This window comes from Hyposmocoma kahamanoa, unplaced genomic scaffold, assembly GCF_003589595.1.
Source record: "Hyposmocoma kahamanoa isolate Upper Pololo Valley unplaced genomic scaffold, ASM358959v1 79, whole genome shotgun sequence".
NCBI classification, from domain to species: Eukaryota; Metazoa; Arthropoda; class Insecta; order Lepidoptera; family Cosmopterigidae; genus Hyposmocoma; species Hyposmocoma kahamanoa.
The window spans coordinates 3132193-3148306 of NW_020653993.1; the positions used below are offsets into that span (position 1 = coordinate 3132193).

The window sequence follows — 16114 nt, forward strand, 5'->3', positions numbered from 1 at the left end:
TTAATAACTGTTTTAAAATAATACGTCCTGTTTTAAAATTTAAATTATGGTTTTATTCTGTTTAAGTTATAAAATTTAATTTAAAACAGGACATAAATATTTTAAAACAGTCGTGAAAAACTAAAACTAAAATGTGCTCCCCTGAAAAATTTTTCGAAATGAAGCTTTCTACAAATATCGACTGTGAACTGGCAACCGGTACTATCTCAAATTTGACAACTTTACAGGATGAAGAAAAAACTTGTTTGTGTCATTTATCTATATAAATATCTCATATTTTTATTTAATAAAGCATCTGGTTTATTAAATAAAAATATGTAGTTTTTAAATATTTTTATTACACATGTTATTAAAAACAATGGAATTTCTTGCAACGCTGCGGAGTACGAAATAGTATAAAATGGTATTAAAAAGTGAAATCTTTAGAAAATTGAGATAGTACCGGTTGCCACTTCACAATCGATATGTATCTGTATGGTCGGACGGTATGCATTACCTGCTTGATTCTGATCAAGCCAACATAATTATATTCAAAGCTCTACACACGTAATCTATAAATATCTCTATATACGCAATGATGACTATGTAATAAACTATGTTTGCTGTGTAAAATACGGTTAACTAAATGAGTATCATGCGTTATATTAATAATAATAATAACGTTCACACTTATAGCCCCGTCACACATATAGTAACTAGGGAAACCCTGTATCGCGGGTGCTATGGACATACACAGAGACAACACAAATTACTATTTGTAATATTTCTCCCGGCCCGGGAATCGAACCCGGAACTTCGGCGTGGCAGTCCAGCATGGTACCCGTTCGGCTACGGAGGCAGTTTGTTAATGAATCCTGCCTTAAATTATGAAATACATTTATATAATATGGCGGTATTATTTTCACTCCTTTAAATACATAATTATAAATTATTGAATGGTATTTAATAGTTGGCGGTTGATAATGACTGCGCCACCGGAGAAAACGTCCAGCTAGTGTCTTTTAATCCATATTATAAGCTAAGTAGCGAGTCTGATAGTGTGGTGGGTATTGACATCGGCGTAGGATACAACTGGGCATTTCCATTATAAGGGAGGTCTACAGAAGACTATAGGTAATACCATGGTACGTGTACAACTTATAATGCATTGATCAGCTCCCCAACAGTTCGAGGTTGAAATATCCAATCCAATTTGTAACAACTATAACATTGACTAATAATAATAATAATGTTTATTTTCTCTTCCACAAAATACATATTATAGCTAGGAACAGTTTACACGTTAAATTTTGGTAAAGATAATTTTGTGGGAGACTGATGCCTAAACTAAGCAAAAAAAAAAAATGCCTGTGCGTCAGGCCACCAGGTTCCCACCTCTCAGAAATACAAGTTCGAAAAATTTACACAAGATATTTTTAACACTACTAGCATCAACGAGAAATATTGAAATGTCGCTTCACAATCCACAGATACAAACATAGTAATGAGTTGAATATTGCAAATTAGAGTCTCAAAAAGAATAAAAGCATTGTACCATTTACAGTCCTATGTACTTCTATGTAGTCCTATGTACTACAAAAAAATTGCGGGTACTTCGAAAGAATAAGACCTCTTAGAAATTGCTCTGTATATTTTAATTTATTTAAATAGTTTAAGTCTACTTACAGTTCTAATTGTATATAAATGTGTTAGTATATATGCCAGTGAGTGTTGGCTATAACAAATTTTCAACTGCACTTTTCTCCATATCACCACAATCACAACCTTAGAACTACCACTTTGCATCACATCATCTGGGTCCTGGAAAACTTGTTTATCGGCCATGGATGCTGTTGAAGTCAATGATACACTTCAGGACCTCACTTCCTTCTTTCACTCTCGCATGGAGGACTTCGAAAAGGCCCTTCAACAGCACACTATCTCATCAGTTCCTGCTGCCCAGTTACAAACAGTTAAGGCTTTATCTGCAGACTACCAGCAGTTCAAAACTTTTATTGTGAATGCAGTCAAGACTTTGAAAATGCAGCTGGATTGTCTCCACACAGGAATGGATCGCCTGGAAACCCATTCTAGGCGTAAAGTTTTGTTGTTTCATGGCTTGCAAGAGGACAACAAGGAGAATGTTACTGCTAGGGTGCTTGAGGTGCTGAGCGGTAGAATGAAGCTGAAGCAAATTGAAACGGACTGCATAGAGACCTGTCACCGACTAGGGACTGCTAAAAAAGAGCGTACTCGCCCTGTGCTAGTCCGTTTTGCGACGTATAAAAGTAGATCCGTCGTATGGAAGGCCAAGACGGCGTTAAAGGGCACGAGAATTTCCATGTCGGAGTTCCTGACAAAGTCTAGGCAGAACATATTTGCTATAGCCCGTAAGCATTTCGGCATTAAAAACTGTTGGTCATCTGATGGTACCATAGTTGTGATATTGCCGGACAAGACCAGAAGAAAAATTACTGAGTTTGGTGAATTGCAAAAGCTCCAGGCCAGTTTTCCATCCACGGCAGGCAGCTAATTTATCGACCATCGTGATTATTGTGAGGTATCTCCACTTTAAACAATTTTCCATTACAAAATTTTAAGGTATTTCATTATTAAGTCAAAATTAAAATTGTATTTTTCATTTGCTCGTTTAATGTTAGCTGTCAATATGACTTTTCGTTCAAAAATTTTTTAACGTTAGGTATTTATTTAAGCCTTTTTTTTGTTTCTTCTTTTTGTTTTCGTAACTTTGGATTTGAGTCTTTCAGTCTAAATATCAATGTGAATGAAGTTTTTTATGTACCTATACCAATCATAATACGTATTATTTTATGCTGACTGTCCTGTACCTAAAATTTCAACATGCAATTTTTTTTATTTTTTTTTGTAACTATGGACTCAAGTCATTCAGTCGAAATATTAAGGATATTTATTCCTTAATTGTCACTTCATGGCTTTGTTGATTTTGTATTCAATGTAATATCATTGTTTTGTACATTTTTATATTGCTTTTACTATTATTGTGTTGCCAACACTCGCTGGTGGTTTCGTTTTTGTTTTTTTGTCTTTAGTTTTGCTTATTTATTTTATTTGTAGGAAGTATTTTAGTCTATACTCATATTGTTTTATTATTTATAAATTACATATTTATTCATTTATATTTATGTCTGTAAACTCTAATTATTTTACTGATAGCTCATCTGATGAGTTTGAAAGTGCTTGTAGTGATATTTCTATTTCTTCTGACTCTGATGGCCCTTCACTAGATGTTAAGCTGCAGTCAATTTTTTATGGAAAATCCAATTTCCTTAACCTGGTGCACATTAACGCGCAGAGTGTTCCTGCACACATTACTGAATTAAATATGTCATTCAACAACGGCATAGTTGATGGAATCTTAATCTCAGAATCTTGGCTCAAACCCTCTCTACCATCCCCCCTTTTTACACTTAATGGGTATAAATTATATCGAAACGATAGAGTTGGAACTGGTGGTGGAGGTGTATGTATTTACATCAAGAGCCACATACCGTGCTCCGTCGTCAGCCAGTCTCCTAGCACTTATACTGGATCTTTAGAGTATCTATTTCTAGACCTCAACTTACATCACACCAATATCTTAGTTGGTGTTACTTATAGCCCTAGTGTTAATGTAAATTATTTTGACTTATTTGAGACTACCCTTGAATCCTTGAGTGCCTCTTACGAACATGTAATATTGATGGGTGATCTTAATACTTGTTTATTAAAGAATAACTTTCGGTCTTCACGTCTTAACTCCATGGTATCTGCTGTGAACTTTGTATTGCTCCCACTTACTGCCACCCATCATTCTCCTAACTGTCAACCTTCACTTTTAGATGTTCAGATAGTCTCTAAACCTCAATCGGTTCTCCTGCATGGACAAACCACTGCCCCGTTCTCATACCATGACCTCATATATTTGTCTTATCGAGTACGCACTCCCAAACCCAAAATTAAAGTCATTTTTCAGCGTAGCTTTGGTAACATTTCTGTGGATCGCTTGAGAGAGGAATTTTCTAATATTGATTGGTCTGCTTTGATTGAAGCTAGCACAGTAAATGAGAAGATCAAAATTTTTAACAAACACTTAATAAAGTTGTATGATTCTCATGCCCCACTCAGACCAGTACGTGTTAAGCATCTGCCTGCGCCTTGGCTTACACCAGCAATAAAGAAAACCATGAAACGTAGGGACAAGGCCAAGTCGATTCTCAAGAGGTTTCCAAGTGAAGACAATTTGTTTTCTTATAAAAGGCTGCGCAATCTCTGCAATAGACTGTGTCGTGACGCAAAGCGGCGTTACTTCCACTCGTCGATGGAAGGCTTGTCTATGGGTCAAACTTGGAGGTTCCTGAGGTCACTTGGTGTGGGTAAAGATCGTGACTGTACTGTTGACTTGCCTGACCTTAACTCACTCAACAAATACTTCACCAACTCACCATTTACTGTTGCTGACTCTATCAAAGCGGACACGCTCACCTCACTGGGCACTGCTACTCATCCTGATTGTGTACCTTTTTCTTTTCGCGAAATCACTGAGGGGGAAGTTAAGAAGAGTATCCTATCCATAACTTCCAAGGCTGTGGGTGAAGATGGTATTTGCCGCGACATGCTGATACCTATCCTGGATGACGTTGCTTCAATTATCACACACATTTTGAATACTTCTCTTGCAACTAGCGTCTTTCCTAGCGATTGGAAATTAGCTCATGTCATTCCCATCCCTAAATCCGCTACTCCCACGGCTTTCTCCCAATTTCGTCCTATCTCCATCCTACCATTCCTGTCCAAGGTCCTTGAAAGCACAGTTCATAAACAACTTCACTCATATGTCTCTCGTCATGAACTTATAAGTCCGTATCAATCTGGTTTTCGTCCTGGTCACAGTACTGTAACTGCTTTGCTTAACGTCACCGATGATATTCGCCACGCCATGGACAACAGGTTGTTTACCATTATTGTTTTGCTGGACTTCAGCTGTGCTTTCAACTCTGTCGACTATGACATCCTCCTTGCCATTCTCTGCTCTCTTAACATCTCCCCTGCTGCAATTGCTTGGTTTTCGGATTACCTCCGCAATCGCTATCAAAGGATCAGGAATGATGACATTTATTCTGATTGGTCTCCTTTGACTTCAGGGGTGCCACAGGGTGGTGTACTTTCACCTCTTCTCTTCTCGCTGTTCATAAACGAGCTCACTAAATTAATTTCTCCTCCATTCCACTTATACGCAGATGACCTGCAAATTTATAGACATTTTGATGGAGCCAATACCCAATCTGCCATTGAATCTATTAATAAGGATCTTCTTGTGGTGAAGTCTTGGGCTGATGCGTTTGGTTTGCTTGTAAACCCTAGGAAATCACAGGCAATAATTGTAGGTAGCAACAGACTTTACTGCAGGTTGGACATTAATAATCTCCCCAAGGTCTCGTATGATGGAGTGAGTCTTACATATGCTGAAAATACAAAGAACCTGGGTCTGATAATCGACCGTACACTGTCCTGGAGACCACAGGTAAATGAGGTTAGTCGACGCATGCACTTTTCCTATCATTCTCTCAAGCGGCTTCAATTCTTCTTACCGTTCAACACCAAGGTTATGCTTGCTCAGTCCCTACTACTCCCTCTTCTCGACTATGCCGATGTTTGTTATTTGGATGTTACTGAGGAGCTGCTTAACAAACTAGAGCGCCTACAAAATCTGGCAATCCGTTTCATATTCGGTTTACGTAAATATGACCATATCTCTGAATTTCGGACTAAATTGAAATGGCTCCCAATCCGACTTCGCCGAGATATGCACGTTCTTTGTCTTCTTTATAAAATTTTAAATTACCCCCAGCTTCCTCATTATCTGTGTTCCCGTTTTTCCCCCTTATCCCCCAATTCCCGCCCAAAACGTACCTGTGACACTAGAACACTTTTATATCCCCAATCCAACTCCAAATTCTTTCACAATTCTTTTACCGTAAGTGCAGCTCGTATGTGGAATAAACTACCTGCTAACATTCGTGATAGTCCATCGGTGGCATCTTTCAAACACAAATTAAAAGAGCACTTCCTGTCGAACGCGTTAGATAGTTTATAGGTAACATATTTGTAAACAAATGATCTGTTATTATAATATATATTCTGCTTATGTATGTATTTATGTATATAAAGTTCGTGTATGTGCATATGTATGTATATTATTATCATTTATATTTTATTCACATTTAAATTTAAATTTTGTTGTACATTAATTAGTCCCGCAGACTTCATTTTTGCACCACGGCTAGGGTTGGCTGGAAGAGATCTCTTATAGAGATAAGCTCACCTTTGTATATGTCCATTGTAACGTGTGTTTCATGTGTCTTTTCTTTGTACAATAAAGAATATTATACTTTAATTTCTAGGGTCTATCATCATTATACCACTGTAAACATTTTAAATATTAATAATAATAATATAATAAGTGTTGTATTCAACAAGTCAGCATTGCCAAAACCGTGAATAGGATTGAACAACATGCATAATAAATATATTATTTATGAGACAACGCTCAAAAGGTTCAAAGGCTTCTGTTTCGTTATAAGACAAAGTTATGAGCCATCTTTTAAGAGCGCTTTTACATTTGTTAGTGTTTAGTTTATATATTCCAATTATCTTGTTTGCTTTGTTATATAAATGTGGTCCCAGAAAGGCATATGATTCTTGTGCAAATGTGGTACGAAATCGGTGAAATTGTGTACAAAAGTAAAAAAAAAGTATTTAGTTAATGCACGTAGTTCCATCGCACTGCGTTACATGGCATTAGTTGTACTCTGAAATTAGCTGGTTTTGTTCAATTCTAGTAACAGCATATCTATTTGGCACTGACCGGCACTCAAGCTGCCTTCTAACTTCGGTATTAGACGCTGTGCTCTCACGCCAGTGCGACACAGTATTGGGTCCTCAGTACTGTCTGCTTTATCTGTATTTCTGTTATATTGTACGAATCGTCGAAATATATCACATAGTACAATTCGGCGTTGGTTTTGAAAGTCAGGTTGAATTGCTAGTTAAATTGCCCCAGATCTCCAGCGTGACGTCATTAGATATCATGTATGCATTTGATCCTATACATTAGCCCACATAGCTTATCTCATTTTGAAGTCGGTTTATGAGGTTCACTTCAAAGATGATAAAAATATCTACCTGTGCTTATTACACACGTACTATGTATAATAGCAGTGGATACATACCTCAACGCCAAAGCAAGCTCGGTATTCTCCATCAAACTCGAGTAAGCAACGTCGAGAGGCGTGGATCCTCTTAGCGAAGGTCTGGACAGCAGGATATTGGAGTTCTCCAACAGGAAGTCGAAGTGGTCGAACATGGCTTTTTGGTTCTGACGACCAGTGCGGCAGAAGTAGCACAGGAACCGGCAGCAGGCTACCACCATTTCGTGGGAGGTATCCTGATGAAAGAAAGAGAATATAAAGGCTTGGTATAAGAAAGAACATCGGGCAGAATTTCTTAACCTGTGGTCCATGGACCCGTAAATTTGCGTGTAATGAACGCCGGGAGTCAATGACGAGTCTACTTAGCTTAATGGGACAGCAACCGTCACACTAACTATTCATTAAGTGAAGTTTAATATGTAAAATATATACTAAGTAAAATATCTACACAGAAAACGGTATAGGTAATAAAAGCTCCGAAAGACTTGGCTTGCGCATTTAAAGAATCTAAGCTACATGAAAGCGCTAATCGATGGAATGAGCTATATGGTAAAGCCGACCTTAAGTGTGAGGCTAGACGAGCGTAATTTTGTGAGTTGTGAGTTGCGCAGTTTGCGTTGCATTCGGTTTCATACAAAAGTATGGTTTGTTATTTTTTCGTATAAAAGTTACGCCGACTCACGGGCGTAATGACGACTGACTTTCGGTCGCATCGTGCGTCAACTTGGCACGAGTGGAGGTAGGGGTGAGGGAAGGGGTCACTTTGGTATAGGATGCGCGTGATTATAGACAATTCTTGCGAAAATATTCGATACGGAAAAATTTATCGCCGAGGTTGAACAACGACCATGTTTATGGAATTTATCACAAAATGTCTCATATTTGTATCTGACTTAGCAATGAAAGGATTTACTAGGCTTAATAATTCTTGAAAAACATTTATTGGCACGTGGTAGTACTTAACAAATTGATGTTCTCTCTCTGGCTGTTCATATAAACGTGTATATGATATATGAAATTGCCCACACTTTAATCGTTTCATATTGAGTGGATGTACCCAGCTTTTTTTTCTTTTCGAATATCATCTTCTAATGTTTCTTAAACACATACTATTTTTAATGGATCCATTACACTATTACGATACAAACACCCCGTATAAACGCTTAAAAGCAACGGAATAAAATACGTTCGTCTGGCGCTCCAACCGAATTTCGGTCGAGCGCAAAAAAAACTCAACTCACACTAACATTAACGTCACTGTACATTTATGAAAATGATGAAATGAAAATATTATTTATGAGAAGAATATTAGATATTTAGAAGAATATTAATTTTTTTAAGAAAAATAGTGACGGACATAACGTTATTGCGAGGAATGAAAATAAACTAGCTGTTCTTGACACTTGTCGTCACAAAGTCACAAATTCATTTAAGTGGCAATGTGTACGCTTCTATAATAATCCGGGTGACATTCAAAATTTGCGATTAACGAGATCAAAACAATAGCGAGACAAAAACTTTATTCTTAAGGTTATTACGTAGATTCTGCGTACTTTAAATCCTTTTGAGGGGTCTGGATGTTGCCTGACTGATCAGCAATCAATCAATACGTAATAATTACTGTATTATTTCTGTACTATTCGTAATGGCTATCAATAAAGTTAGTATTATATTATTACATATTAGTACTTGGAACACAAATATCCGTGATAGTGACTGGTGTAGCTCTTGCAGGTATCTCGATCTAAGATGTTTGAAATAATTATTGTAATTGTGTGCAAATGTTTAATTATAAAGAGCAAACTCTAGAGTTTCTTGCTCATTCAGTAGGGTTTAATCGTTATGGCGGGTTCAAGTGTAATTTGCTTACCTATGAAATAAAGATGATCTGAGTTTGAATTTAACGTGAACAAAATAACACTCATGGTCAAGTAATATTTTTGGTTTTCTTGCCTAGTTTACCAATTGCAGACCAAAATTTAAAATGTATTTGCGTAGTGTAAGTATCAATACCTAAGAACATAGTTACCCGATATCTGGAACACTGAATTGCAGATTAAAATTGGCATTCAGGTGGTATCTTTCTTTGTCATATGCTGACAGTGACAACGCACCCACGAAACGTGGTCTCCTGTTGCTATATTCTCTGGTCGCTGGGATCCAGTATGCTGATATCTTTTACGATAGCATTACAGGCCTACCACTTAACTGAGTCGGTTCCTGAGGTAGCTGCACGGTGCGGGAGGAGTGACAGTTTACGTAATAGTTGTGTCGCGCTGCACGCGGGACAATTTCTACAAGATTTTTCTGGCGATATTCAATAACAAATTTGTGACGGTGTGACCTCTTTACATCGTCATCCCACCTTTTTATCGCCTTTCACCCGGTTCCTGGCCACTCGTATTTAAATTAAAATTTTGAATTTCCATAGTTCTTTAGCTTCGCATTCCGATTTTGTTTCGTTCCTGCCCGGTTGCGGCAGCGAACACGTCTTCTCTTCTTATTTTGTCGAGCCGTATACTAGTTACTAGAAATCTCATGTACGATAAACATTTTAAAGATCATAAATGTTGTTAAAACTGGATTTATTACCACTAGTTCTTTACCCTTTTGAACTATAAACTTACTAAGAGGCTGCGGAGGCAACTACTACTCTCCTGGCTACATTACAATCCTACTGAACAGTCAATCAGCGCCAGCAGCGCTCTTACAAGTTGATTGAAAAAAGTGCCCAAATGGCTAGTCTATTCATTTCAATTATCAATGAAATAATATTTTTTTATTTTCTTTTTGTATAACAATAATAGACTAATTCGGTACGCACTTTGTATATCCGTAGACAGACGAAGTGATACGCATGAAGACTCACTTTTTCCTTGCCGCCCTCCTCAGCGGGTTGGCCTGAGGGCTGCGCGTCGGACTGCGCCTGCGCGCGACGACCCAAAGTATTCATCATGACCGCCATCACGTTCTCGTGCACGCGGAGTACTCTGTTAGAATAATACAAGTGTAATTGAGATTAAAGATTCTCGAATTGCGTATTGTGGAATATCGCGCTGACAACCGAACAATTTGTGGAATGACATTCCTGATAAGTTTTATTCTTCAGTAATTTCAAAATATTTTTTTTGAAAAACTTTTGTATGAAAAAATATAAATTTTCTTTTCTCAAAATGTAGTGTTAAGTGTGTAACTCGGTTAGAGTAAGGTTTCAATCATTCTTTACCAAGAAAAAATACGCCATTTAGGCACATGTACTGGCAAATCTCCGATTAAAGAGGCGAGAAAGGGTTGTCAATATTTTTTCATACAAAAAATCAGATCAGTATTCCACAAATTGTTATTAATTGCAATGTGCGGTGATAAAATGGGAAATCCGATGCACGATCCCCTACTTGTATAAAATCAAAACATAAGTGGGATAGGCGTTGATATACCTTTAGAGTTATTACCAAAATAGGCTACATGACAGTAGAAAGAAAATAAGATAATTTATGTTTCATAGGACAGAATAAGACAATAGGATAATAGAAATCAAGTTTTTTTTCCATATAATAAGCGGGTTATTTTTATTTTAGCCAAATAAAAATTGGAAATTAGAGCCGTTGGGCACGTGATGGCGAACGCCAATCAGAACGCGTGATGTCACACCACGTTAACAATTTCGCTTCTGTAGAGGCACTTACCTTATTAAATCTGGATGTTGGAAGAAAGTGTGATTGTTCACGAGTTTCCTGTGAATGATATTCAATTTAATACATATATAAAACAGAGCACAATAAGACATTATGATAAGTAACAATTTCCGGTATACAATCGTCATGACATTAAATTTTAAATCCAATATGATTTGGTAAATCATATAATAATATGTTAATTCTTATTTAATAGCCCTGTTGTTGCAGGTCATCCTCCAATCAATACGATCCATAGCCAACGCCGTGACATCTTTATAGCTGCTATTTTTTTTAAGATATCAGGTCATGGGACGAACAAATCGTGCACCACGTGATAAGCGACACGTCTACTCATACCAGTTGTAGTTACAGGGTAGGGGCGCCATCTCTGCGCCCGTCACATAAAGTTGGCAATTCCCATGTGCCTGTAGTTTGACCAGGACCGTTACTCGCTAATCCAACAATAACCAATGCTCACATTTACTGCTTGGTGGCAGAAATAGGTATGGCCGCAGTGCGTCTCTGGATGAGTTCTATTGCCACTATAATTATTAACACGAAAGAAAAATCCCTTCGATCCGTCTGGACTCGAACCTGCGACCTCGTCACATTGTGCCTGATGCTCTTTCAAATGAGATACAAGTTACAGTAATCTACTTTTTATGGCGTAGCGCCATCTGTGAGTAAACTATGAAAGTTTTTCTACACTCAGTCAAGTATCCAGCCGCTGACTAGAGATTTTATGTGCAGTAGAGCTCCTTGTGAAAGAGTTCATCCAGAGAAGTACTGCCACCTTACTGCCGCCAATTACTGCGTTCCGGTTATGAAGGGCAAGGGTACTGATGAAATTACAGGCACATAAGACTTGTTATGTCTCAGGGTGACGAGCAGTGCCCCTAAGATCTGTAAATTAAAAAGCATTGTGTGGTAATGTAACTGTTATGGATAGGCGTGTCACTTACCACCAGGTGCGCGACTTGTTCGTCCCGTCACTTGGTTTCATAGAAAAAAAAGATGCTGGTAGAATATTTGTAATATTAAGTTTATTGAATATCACAATGTTTTCTCTCTTTTCTTTTCTTCTTTTCTGGATCCAAACTAATATTATAAATGCGAACAGGATTGTGTCAGTTACGTATTCACGCCTAAAACGCTGAGCCAATTTCGACGAATTTTGGTATAGAGATAGATGGAACCTAAGATAAGGACATAGTCTACTTTTTGTCACAAAAATAAATCTTAAAGAGAACCAATAAAACTATGAAAGTTAGTATACTACAGTAGGTTATTCGAAGTAATTATTCTACGTAGATAAAGTCGTGAACTTGGTGAATCACCAAATGGAAGTACGTGTAATTCACTAACCAAAGCCTCTTTCTCATAAGTTCTTCTTCTTCCTGGCTCATCTGCACGGGTAATAACGCTCTTATCTGGCTTAATCCAACCCACATCTCGGCCACGTCCAGCTTGGTCTTCGCGTTGATGACGTATGTCTTTTCTAGTGCACGGACGAGTTCGCCAACTGCGTCGTATTGCCGGACTAGAAGGCTGTGAAAAACAAAAGCTTACAAGTTATAGTGTCATATTTTTATGTCGCCTTGTGGTTAGATTGAAAACATAATTGTTGAAATATAATGAATCCATTGACTAAAACTATTGACAGACAGACCAATTAATACAGTAGAAGCGGTTAGTTAGCGTAAGCACGCGTGCCAACTGTAGGTGTAGTGCCGCCTACTTGAGCTCAGTCCGCTTTGTGCGTTATGGTCGTGTCATCGCGCAAATTCTCTAAAATCATAGAAAAATGCTGTTTTGGTGTGCAAAAATGATAGCAGCACCAAAAATATTACCGGTGGTAGTTTCATATCAGTGGTAGGTCAAATTTCCAATTTTCTGTTAATCGAATTGATTTTGTGTGTGTAATAAACGAAAGTAAACATTATCCCAGTGCAATATGGTCAAGTTTTATCTTTTCGAGCACTAAGTAAACATCTCGAATTTGCCACGCTAGTAGCGAACGAAATCGTAGCGAAAAAATGTTTTATGTGTCTTTTGTTAATTTTAAAAGTAATCGATAAAATTAACGTTTATAATGCAATATGTGCTTTAAAGAAGACATCATCTGCAGCTTGATTTTGATTGCCTCTTCCGATAGGAAACTGCGACTTTTCCGAGTCGAGGTGCATAATTGCGATTCACAACTGGGCGATCGGAAACTTTTGACATTTCTAATCGAAAAAATAGTTGATTTAACTCACAAATTAGAAAGATCTAGTAGGAAACAGGTTCATCTTCTCGCTTTGAAACCCATCTGATTTCGAGACTACCCGATCGGATCAATTCCCATTTGAATCAAAATCTGGCCGTTGTTGTCGAGAACATACTACTTTCTATTCCTTCAGATGTTAGTCATTCGTCGTAGTTCAGCTACACCCCGGAAACTCCATACAACGATCGAAAATTATTTACCTACTACTACTACATACAGCAAGGCGTTATCTGCACACGCGCAAATGTGTGCGTGAAGTGGCAGGGTTACCCATCACTTGCTCGTATACGTGATCAGAGCGGCAACATAGCGAAAGTTCTAACGCGAATCTATTATCTATAATTCTATTATAGAATCCTAATAAATACACATGTTCATTACGTATTTATATCGATATAATATTATATTTTTCATTAATTCACTAACTAGAATAATATTGACCATTTATTTAAAAAATATATTATAAGCACTTTGGACAGGTACCTTTAAAAAGGTAACCAAAGTATTTGAAATTGCGTGTCCAACCTTATCATTATCTAGTTAATAATTAGTTATATTCACTACGTAATATTTATTGGCAATAAAAATTGAAAAATTCGAGAACCCTTGTCTAGCTCACGAAGTTATGGCGTCTTATTATATTGATACAATAAAACTGTATTATATATTACTCTGCACTAAAGAAAACAATAACTGAATGAGTCTCAGACACAAGTTTATTGACTTACTACGTTTCATCTTTCAAAAAACACCTCTCTTTATCCCGTTTAGACGATTATAAACAGCCGTACACAGCACAATTCACGACCATTATAAATAGTAACGTAAAATGATTTTATATATTAACGTATAAATTTCATTATGAATAAATGAAAACTATATTCAAATATCAAAGCCGTCTTAGTGCATAACGGCTCGCAGACAGTCTTGTTCTCGTTCAGTCAATGTGACCGTCAATGTGCGGGGCGTGGTGCGGTATCTAAAGCTAGGGAGGGGCGGAGAGTGTCCGTTCTCATTACTTGTTTGTTCTCTGGTTCAGCTACTGACCGCGAGATAGCAAAACACGTTGAATAATATTTCAATATAAAATCATAACGCCGTAACTTGCAATAAAAGCATTTAACTTTCAACGACATAGCGACGGGATAAAGTTTGAATTATATTAACAATCCAGAATTCGTTTCATCTTTTTAAATAACAAATTACGACCAATCATTATCAAGATTTTATAGTGTTTATCATTTGTTAGAGTGCGCTTGGCGACAGCGGTTCTGATAGTAGTCGAGGATCAAGGCACTTCCATTGTTTTTTTTCTTACGTGACTAAAACATACCTAAACATCTCTCGAACCAACTTGGGTGTTTCAATCTGCGATTCCTCTGCCCAGCTAACGATGGTCTGGATCAGTACTTTACGGAATTTCTCTTCAGGTGTCTTCTTTGGTGGTTCTTCAATTGCCTGGTGAAGAAACAAGTATTAACAAGTTACGCCAAATGTAATTCGATCCCATCGGAAAGGCTTTCCAGTGTGGAAAATGCCATCTAGATTGGTACCAACATAGATATGGTACCACCATCTTATTTATTTCCACCAGAAAACAACTTTACAATTAGACAAAATCATAATATAATAATAATAACTATAGGGTCCAATACTACGCTATAGTATTGACGCCTAATTGTTTAAATAAATAGATAATTTGTAAAAAGTTTATTGGTAAAGATACAAACTCGATGAGGCTGTGTATCTCTTACGTTGTAGTTAAATGTCTAAATTGACTGAAGGTTCGTTAAACACTAATTTAATTACCTACTTATGCGTACAGATAAACAAACGGCCGCGTAAAGTAGGACGCAAACAGAATAAGAATGCCGCCTCTTACATTTAAAAATTCAAATTAGTCTTTTAGGACCTAGGAACGGCCAGAGTCTAAAATAGATATACAAAATAATAATAATACTAACAACAGTGTGCCAGATACCAATTACCTCCCATACTAAGGAATTCGATGTACCATGAATACCAGAGTAGAAGAATTCACTCCGTGCACTACCCGGAATTAATTCACCAGATCTGACATCTACTCATCTCGTGCTCAAAGTGCAAACCGATGGGCTACTGAGTTCAGGTGAGCTCATGTCGAAGAAGGCCCATAACTCTCGGAAAACGTGAGAAATCCCCAACTCGCAGTGAGTCAGCGTGGCAGACTATGGCCTAAAGCATAAACCCTCGCATATGAGAAGACCCATGCTCAGCAATGGGACGTATAAATGGGTTGATGATGATGATGTCTCAAGGCCGGTTACTAAAAAGTTCATTGCCTTCCTGTAGTTCACTGACCATCGGGTAGACAATTTATTTGTCGTTTTATGTATCCAATTTTTTTATAGTTACATGTTACATGTTATTACATGTTAACATGTTAGCCAAAACATTTTGGTACACAGGTCTGAGCATAGTGTTGGAACTCCTTAATGTAATAAAAAATGAGTCCAATAAAGTGAAATTCTAAAGATTACCGAACGGCTAAATCACAAGTACATACCTACACTAACTCGCTGGTGCTAAAATCTATGTGCAATATAAAATGCTGACTGGTAAACTTACCTTTGGCTCTTCTTCTAACTCTTTGACGGTATTGATAATGTTGTACAGTTTACCAATAGCGCCTGCTTTAGTTTCGGGCTCGGCCGCTTCCTAAAAATTTAAAACGATCTGATATGGCGAGGTATTAAAAAGTTTGGTGTATAACCTTATCTAAAAATAGACCACACTCAAAAACAAAAATCAAAAGTGCAGAATCGATATTGTGATTTTAATTTAAACAACTGTCTTTATTAATAAACATCACTTGAGCTAAACATTATAATTAATAAAGCGACATCTCTTGTCAGTCTCTGGTAGCTGTAAAGGTTGGCTGGCTGTCTGAAGAAACTTTCATAAGTTTCTCACAGGTGGTG

General features: G+C 37.3%; 1 protein-coding gene across 1 annotated transcript in view; it reads right to left on the bottom strand.

The window, feature by feature from the left end:
• The window catches only part of LOC113233519 (ryanodine receptor), a 275950-nt gene that overhangs the window by 91741 nt on the left and 168095 nt on the right, over positions 1-16114 (bottom strand). Inside the window, exons 48-53 of the mRNA XM_026468642.1 lie at positions 15762-15851; positions 14488-14612; positions 12251-12433; positions 10895-10942; positions 10078-10198; positions 7230-7444 (exon numbers count right to left, since the gene is read on the bottom strand). Of these exons, the coding sequence (XP_026324427.1) occupies positions 7230-7444; positions 10078-10198; positions 10895-10942; positions 12251-12433; positions 14488-14612; positions 15762-15851 (782 nt within the window). The remainder of the gene's footprint in view (positions 1-7229; positions 7445-10077; positions 10199-10894; positions 10943-12250; positions 12434-14487; positions 14613-15761; positions 15852-16114) is intronic.